This window comes from Mesitornis unicolor, unplaced genomic scaffold (assembly GCF_000695765.1).
Source record: "Mesitornis unicolor isolate BGI_N332 unplaced genomic scaffold, ASM69576v1 scaffold30777, whole genome shotgun sequence".
In the NCBI taxonomy this organism is placed as follows: domain Eukaryota; kingdom Metazoa; phylum Chordata; class Aves; order Mesitornithiformes; family Mesitornithidae; genus Mesitornis; species Mesitornis unicolor.
The window spans coordinates 73,800-82,786 of NW_010196328.1; the positions used below are offsets into that span (position 1 = coordinate 73,800).

Sequence of the window (8,987 nt, forward strand, 5' to 3'; positions counted from 1 at the left end):
CCTGTTCCAGTGCTCTGTAACCCTCACAGTAAAAAAGCTTTTCCTCATGTTCACATGAAGCCTCCCATGCTCCAGCTTGCACCCATTTCACCTTGTCCTGTCATTGGCTGTCACTGAGAAGAGCCTGGCTCCTTCCACCTGACACTCACCCTTTACGAATTTATAAACATGAATGAGGTCACCCCTCAGTCTCCTCTTCTCCAAGTTAAAGAGACCCAGCTCCCTCAGCCGCTCCTCATAAGGGAGATGCTCCACTCCCTCCGTCATCTTTGTGGCTCTGTGCTGGACTCTCTCCAGCAGTTCCCTGTCCTTCTTGAACTGAGGGGCCCAGAACTGGACACAATATTCCAAATGTGGTCTCACCAGGCCAGAGTAGAGGGGAAAGAGAACCTCTCTCGACCTACTGACCACACCCCTTTAAAGAAGGCTTTATTCAACGTGAATACAGGTAGCATAATCTCAAAGAAAGGTTTTTAATTATTATGTATTGAGTATTTTCTTCGGCTTCAAAAATACTGATTATCTCTTTATAAACAATCTTTTTTTAAATCCAGTGATGGATTATTTTAAAAAATGAGGGTGTTAAACTTAATGTATGAGCATGTCATATACAGAATTATATCATGGCTTACTTTGCATCATTACACAACACGTGTACTCCTTCATGGTGGTGCCCCATATCACTGGTTGTAGTGCAGGGAAGAACCTGTGCTCTCCAGGGGTGTCAAGGGAAGTTCATGCACCAGCTGACACTGCTTCTGACACACCAACAAGTGTAGCTTTCCTTTGGGACAGATGAGAGCCCAGGGAGAAAATTGTGGAGAAAAAATAAAGTTGTGGTTTAGACCAAGAGTCCTTGAAACACGAAAAAACAATGAGTGACCTTGAACCAGGAGAAATGATTGAGTGAAGGCAGAGGAAGAGTAATCCTACAGTGTTGGTCATGTAGAGAAGAGAGAAAATTATATATGTGCACTGACAGTACAAACCTGATTCTGAGGATTGTCTTTTGGAATTGAATGATAAAATGAAAATCTCAGGTTTTCATGTTTTCTGGTCTTCCTGACAGAAGTCGAAATTTGAAAATTGCATACCAGTGCTACCAGTATAGGCACTGATACCTGTGAGTGTGCAGGCAACACTGTCATCTCTCTGATCTTTTCTTATCTGGGCAGGAGCCCACTGCTGTGGTGTAATGTGTGACTGTCCTTGTATCAGCAAATTCCATTTTTGTAGAGTCTTATTATTTTGAGGGTCATGTGATGATGTTGTCAGTTATTTTCCTTCCTCACCCCATTCCCCATGCAGAAACTCCCTCCCATGGTTAGTTTTGTTTTCTGTGAACTCCAGAAGGAGTGAAGGTCCAGACAGTGGGGGATCCTTTTGTAGAAGGGTTCTCCAGGCTTCCCAGCCAAGGGGACCCTATAGAGTAAGAGTTAAGGATAAAAATAACACCACTCCAACAGATTTTTGGAGACTACCTCTGCTACTGCTGCTATGAAAAGAACAAAGCACCGATATTACGGTTCAAGGGGCAGGCTTGTGAAGGATATTTGGGCCATTTTGTATCTTAATGGTACATTTGCCTTGGAGTCTAAACTGTTTTGCAATTGTCTAGTACGTGACAGCAAAAGTAGACATGGAAGATCAAGAAATTTATTCTTAGGTAAGAGAGGTCTTTGGTGTGGGGTTTTTGGAGACTTCAGAAGTTTGTGAGAGGCTGCTAACAATTACCGCCAAGGATAAGTAAGACATGTGTTTCAAATGTTAGTGATTATATTGCATAGCTAGCCTCTGTGTTTTCATAGCACGTTTGCCCACAGGTTTAAATAATATAAATGGAAATTATTTTAGCATGTTTCATTAATGTGCCTCTAAGCTATGTGCAGCAGAAGGTGCAGTGTTGTTGGTCTAAATGATAGTTGTATAGATCCTGTGACACCTAATAGTTATGATGTTACCTTTGGAGTGTGGTATGGAGTATGGTATGGTATAGCATGGAGCTCATCTGGGATAAATGTTTAGGTGATACGTAAAAATCTAATTTTTTTCAGCTGAAAGACTAACAAATATATGAAAATACTCACCTAAAAGTGTTCTCCTGCAGTACAAAAAGTTGTTAGAGCATAGTATTTCTTTCTCCCATATATTATATTGAAGTACTTCTTTGAAGACTATAATGATGTATTTTGTTCTTACACTTAAACCTCTGCCGATGTCATACTCCTTGTCTTGTGATAACATCATTACTACTGTAACTAAACTGTTTATATATATAGATATGTATGTATGTATATACACACATATATATATATATACACACCAATCTACAATTCAACAGTTGAAGTAACCAGAGAACAGTGAGGAATAATATTAAAACATCCTCAATAATATGTTGAAAATAGATAATGAATTAAAACTGATATATGCTTTATAGAAGTTTTCAAAGACACTGAGTTTTTAATGGCTTTTTAAGCAAGGTTGTAAGAAGCTTCATGAAACATAGGCCCTGAATATAAAATATTAATAGCTTGCAACTACATTAATGTAATGACTGGAATATTACGTTACTTTGTTTCCAGAGATAATCAATGATGGTAATATAGTATCTACCTCTCATAGACAAAGTATGATTTAAATTAAATATTGCTTGTAAAGCACTTTGAAATCTTTAGCAGAAAGGTGTTGCAGAAGTGTAAAAGTACTATTATTAATTTAACATCACCATTAAAGTCAGTACTTTAGGAGCATTTGCTATACTCTGCTCAGTATCTTTTTATTCATCATATGCTGCATATTAGTTATTTTAACATTTAGAAAGCTTAGTAATCTGGAAGTATTCCAAACCATTGTTCCAGACAGCAGTTAGATATTTGGGTGGATCATGTAAAAACAGTGAAATGGCTGAGAAAGCATGTAAAATGTTTGTTTTAAGTAATATTACATCAATGGAACAGACATCTGCAGCTCTGGACTTGGTTTCTAACTTCTTTAAATTTTTTTTAAGTTAATGTTGTACTATGTTTTTCTAAAATTTATTTTGTGGGAGCTAATGTCATATTTCTAAACAAGTATATTGTTTTACCTTTTGTTCAGTTTTCATTTCTATTTCTCAAATATTTGTAGGAAATCAGATTTACAGTGGGCATGTCTTAGAATGTGGTGAACACCTGCCACTCATTATTGTTGCTGTTTGGTTCTGTAACCTAACATTAACTATCAGTATCTATATTATCTATTTTAGTTTTCATTCATGTTGTCTCTTGTATCAGACTATTTAAAAATATGAGCAGTGATGGGCCTTTCAGGTTATAGCCTCAGAAAAAGAGTATAGAATCACTCTATCATATAGTGATTGTGCACTTTAAAATAATGCTGCATGTTTACACAGTTGTTATCTGTAAGGTTATATTCCAGATAGTCCCAAATGTTGAAAAAGAAATTTTAAGGACTCTGTTGTCCATCTTTCCCAGTATCACTGACTTGAATTTGTGCTAGCTCTGGAATTCAACGCAGGATCCACTGGCTTTGGAGCCAGTTGTAAGATGGGGTAAAACACCTCTGACATGAAAGTTTAGGGTCCAGCCAGGCTTCTCAGCCCCACAGAGGCAGGTGAGGAGAGCAGTCAGGTGAATAACAGATACATCTTCATGAATGGTATAAGCTGATGTTCCAGCTCTCTGAAAGCAATATTATTTTAAAAGCCAAATGTGTGAGTAAATCGATTAAAAGATTCACCTGGAAGTGGTTTGCTGAGTCAGCAGTGAGGAAGTTCGATTTTCACCATGTAGTTGAAAATGAGGATATTAATTACTGTTAATATTTTTTGAGTCTTCTCCTTGGGGTAGACATTTTATTTAAAAATTACTACTTGCACTACTAGGAATGGAGGAATCTTTTCTAGGAAACTGGAAATTAATTTTCTTCTCTTCTTTTAATTTATTCTATGTTCTGAGATGAATTTAATATGTATTGCCAATGAATTAAGCATCAAACCTTTTGATTTCTCTTGGGACTACTAAATCAGTTAACAAACAGGTTTATCATACCTAGAACAAAATGCCGTATGGCTCAAGTTCACCAATGTTATTTGCGGATATATGCTAGAAGATTAAAGTATGCTATTAATATGAAATTACACATTTCAAGCTCATTTTTCAGTTTTTGCTGTTGTATCAGCAAACGGGGTACCCATGTTTCCAACAAATGCTACATTGTATATGAAACAAACTTCAGCTAACTTCAGCCTTAATTCTGCATAGTTCCATGCACAGGAATATCAGCAAAACTGATCAAGTATATTCTCCTGTTTTCAATCAGATTTAGGGTTGAGGTTTTTTTCTAAAAATACATTAAAAATTTTGAAATGTAGACAAATTATCCCTAATTTACATGTCACTGGAAACATTTAAAAGCAATCCACATAAATAAATGTGTATCTTTTTTTAATGTGAACCCTAACTCCTGTTGATATTAATGATGACACGTACATGCTTTCCTTGTTCGGTGTAAATGTTATCCAAGGCAAGTAGCTATTTGCAAACTACGGGATGCTTTGTATGAAGCTAATTAGATAAATAAATTCCTTTTCATTGAAGAGCAGTCAGTCACATAGGAGTCATTAGCACAGTAAGTTGTGGCTGCAGGGCAATTTAAGGTTATTTAAGCACAGGCTGCCATTTTAATTCCGCAAACAATTTAGGTCAGCACTTGAGGCAATGCAGCTACCGCAGGATGTCCTGCCCTCCGTTTGTCTCCAGCAGCTCCTTCTTCTCATGAGCATCACTGCATGGTCCTGCAGGTGCTGGTGCTGGCACAAGCAGTAGAGCAGCTGGAGAGTACAAAAAGCCACTGTAGGTGAGAGAGAAAATAAAAACTTCTGGTGGTGACAGTGCCAACATAGGCTAGTTTAAACTATTTGTGAAATAACAGCCTAAATTATTGTATCAGGTAGAAGGCAGAAGATCATAGTGAAATGTTTGTGCTGTTATTTTGAAGTAACAGCTGTTCCTCGTGATTTGTAGATCTCCAAACCTTATTTACTCATGTTGTGTATTCTGTGCTAGCCACAGTTTTAAAGTTCAGATTTGTACCTTCTTAATAAGAGTGGGGAAGAAGAAGAGGGGCACTTCAGACCTGCTTTGTTTCTAAATAAATGGTGCCGTTTCATTTACAGTTACTGTGGAAAAAAAATACTGCTTGCTTTGTTTTCGGCTGTTAATGAAAATTGTCCACACGTCAAAGCCATTCTAGAGTAATGAGAATGATCTGTGTTTTCATTTTCAGCACCAAAGGGAATACTCCATCTCTCTCCTGATGTTTATCAAGAGATGGAAGCAAGCCGCAACAAATCAGCCCCTGGTACCACTGTAAGCTATTTGTCGTCCAAAGAAATGAGCCAGACTTCTAGCTCTTTCTTCAGCATATCTCCCACAACAAATAGCACAGCTACGATTGCCAGGGAACTTCTCATGAACGGAACGTCCCCAGCTGCCGAAGCCATAGGTCTAAAAGGAATATCTCCTGCTTCCCCCTGTTCTGCAGTGCAGCCTTCAAAACAGCTGGAGTATTTGGCAAGGATTCAAGGCTTTCAGGTATGGGAGGGGGAAAATGAAGCTCTTCAGCCAGAATCATAGCATTGCCATCAAGTTTTCCATCTTGCCCTCTTGAATGTGGGCATGCATGTAACTTATCTTGTAAAATTAGCTGGTGTCCAAGACAGTTTCTGGGTCCAGGAGATACAACCCTGCACCAATATACATGTCCCTCCTCCTCTTTTTTTGTTCCATCCTTCCATTCACCTTACTGCAGGCCATCTTTCTCCCATTTGTTTATTCTGCTTAAATAATTACAGGCTTAAATTACACTTTTTACTTGCACTTCTTTGAGTGTCTTCACCTCTTGGCATTAGAAGCTTTACATACTGCTCTGGCGCTGGTTTCTCTCTTCGACTCTGATCTAGAAGGTACTGACACACCACCTTAACTTTGCGTTTCTCTTCTGGGCTGGGTCCTTAAAGCTGTTAACCTGCTTTCCACCCTGCACCTCCTAGTTGTAACCTGTAAAAAACAACGTTTTTATCAGAAGGTGGAGCCTAGGAGCAGACCTGGTGTCAGAGCAATGCAGAATGTTTTTGACATCGCAGTCAATACTAGAGAATGTAAGATGAACCGTGCTGGGTCAGTGCGTGAGTCTGTCAGCATTGATGACCTGTAACCAGCAATGGCAAACACCCAACATTTCGTAGGAGAGTGGCAGCCTCTGTAGTGCATCCAGTCATTTCCGCAGTGCAGAAGATGGGGAAAGAAAGCCTCTTCCCAATCACCATTACATGCAAAATTACATGTATATATGGATAGCAGCTCTTTTTACTGTGTTGCACCATCAGAGAATAGAACCAGCTATGTAGAAATACTCTTTTTCCTGTCACAGGTTTTTGGTTTGGGTTGGTTTGTTGTTTGTTTTTTTTTCCTTTTCAGAGTTGTGAATTTGTTTATTTGAAAAGTTGGTTTCATATGTTTTAGCATATGTAATTTGATCATGTAACCAAATTCTGGAAATGGGAGATTTCTGTTAGAATTTTTGCATGCCTGATAAATGATTTTTTTCATCAAAGCCAATGTAATTTACAAAGTATGCAGTTACTGGAAGTGATTTAAAAGAGGCTGCTACAATTTGAGAAATAGTGTCAGATGTTCTGTTGGCATAAGCAACATAGTTAATTTCAATTTGCATACATCAGCTGACACAAGTTGTGGATTTGACCTAACACTGTTTCTGTCTAAAGTGTACATTCAGCTTTCTTTTGGTCTTCATTTTTACAATGTCATTTTTCATTCATTAGTTTGAATATCTCGTAATGCAAGAAACGGTAAAAGTCTAAACCTCACCATAGTTGAGTTAAGCTGCTAATAGGAATTCAGTTTTCCTGAGTTCCACTTGTTACCTGCCTGCAGTAGGAACAGATGAATTCCGATGAAAAGAAATTCAATCCGTGAAGTTTTCACTGCTCGCTTTCACATCTTGTCAGATTGCCTGTGTCTACTAGTAACACTTTATTTTCATAGAACCGATGCACAATTTATGTTACTGTTTTGATTCCTATTTGCCTACAATATGTGGTTACTGTAAAATGATTAGTTGTGTTTGTCCTGTTTTTTTCATGCTTTGATTTTAGATGCTTATGTAGAAATTGTTTTTAAAGGGTCTTACCTTGAGCCAAAAACTATAATCTGTTTCATCTGTAAAGTAGACTACTACTTTTTACTCGGCCCTGATACAAGTCAAGGAGTTCGTAGAGAATCTCAATTATTAACGCCTATCCGCTCTGTATGTAACTGATGGTTTTACATAATCTTAGCGTGCTTTTTAACACCTCGCTTGAATAAGCCTGGTATCGATGTGAAACTCTGCCACTGCTGGGTGGCTGAGCCGAGGTGGAGCAGTGAATAGAATCTCTGTGGGAAATGGCTTAGTGTCCTGTCAGGTGCATATCACAGGTCTCTGTGCCATTTCAGCCTAGAAAGCTCTTTGTGTTCAAGAGTTTAAAAGCCGATTTCTTTACAGGTTAACTTTCTCAGGCATATTTACTCAGTAGAAAACTACTGCATTTGCAAACAGCTAGCTTGTTTCATGTTTCTTGAATGACCCAAAATGATTTTTAAATTGTTAGCATGTATTTGTATTCTGGTCCGGATGATAACCATAGTTTTGTCTTTCATTGAAGAACGTATACATTCTGTTCTGTTACAATGTATTTTTGAATTTTTTAAAAAATCAATAAATACTCATATGATGTTTCATTTGTAAATGTAAAAAATGTTATTTGCTTATTTGAATGGTTTTTTGAACTTCTTTAGCTGCAGGGGATTCGTCCTTAAAGTGTGGTTATTTAATTTAAATTCTTCTAAACTGTTCATATATGATCTCAGCCATGTTCTATTGTAAGCCCTTAATATTAAGAGTTACTGGGACCAATGTATGGAAAAGTACTAAAAAATTACATTTTCATGTTTAATGGCTTATTATTCTAAAAATATTTGTAATTGATAAGTAGCAGCTCAGTGTCACTGAAAAACAGGTGTTTAGCCTGGATACTTTCAAAGCTCAGGCTTCAAATTACCAGTGATAATTAAACACAAATACTTCAAGCAAGCCTTTACAAACTCTGAATAAAGCATTTTTAGTGCTTGCTTCTTATTTATGAGTACGATCTACCAGTTAATTATTTTGCAGACTTTGCCTGGAGATTGTTTAAAGGAAAATTCAGCTTTGGCAAAATTGTTATTTATAAGTGGCTGTGGTATTTTGGCCATTGTTTTGTAACTAGATTAGGAAAGTTACAGTTATTTTTGCTGACCGTTTGAGTGCAGTAAATTATTCAGAGAGTTTGTTTAAATGGAAACATTTAGAGAAGCTGTTTACACATGAATAATTTGAGCCTCCAGTTTTTACTGAGGGAAAAAACCAGTTGCAGGTAGTCCAGTAGGAAATTCCCCGGGGAGTTTCCATGAAGCAAAGATCATGAAATTTAAAAAGCCATGATTGAGTCCCCACTGCAGCCATTCTTGGCTTGCCGCATTGGCAGGACTTAGGGATCTTAACTTTTTCTCCATAGTGGCTACATAATAAAACTTCCCATAGGATATAGTTTCTATGTGATATATTCCTTTGATTGCAGTGATTACACAATTTGTATATCTTTTTTTTCCCATCCCTCTGCATTTGTTTAGTGGTTAACTGTTCCATTTTATACACGGATATATTTAAATGCTTTACTGTTGGGCATTTCTAAATGTTTCTCATTCCCCAGCCAGTAGCAAAAGCATACATTTCTGAATGACTGCACACACAGGAGAAGTCCTGCTGGACACTCTGGAGTCAGGGTTACTGGTGGCTCCTACATTTCAGCACGTGGTTTTGAATTGTCAGCAGAGGTGGGCCTGAACTAAATTTCCACATTTTGTATGAGCTCAAACCTTTCCCTA

At 37.6% G+C, this 8,987-nt stretch overlaps 1 protein-coding gene across 3 annotated transcripts in view; it reads left to right on the forward strand.

Annotated features, from left to right (window-relative positions):
* STAU2 (staufen double-stranded RNA binding protein 2) overlaps positions 1-8,987 on the forward strand; it is a 144,764-nt gene that overhangs the window by 60,599 nt on the left and 75,178 nt on the right. For all 3 annotated transcript variants that reach the window (XM_010188438.1, XM_010188440.1, XM_010188439.1), the window contains exon 11: positions 5,287-5,594. In XM_010188438.1, coding sequence (XP_010186740.1) covers positions 5,287-5,594 — 308 coding nt within the window. The remainder of the gene's footprint in view (positions 1-5,286; positions 5,595-8,987) is intronic.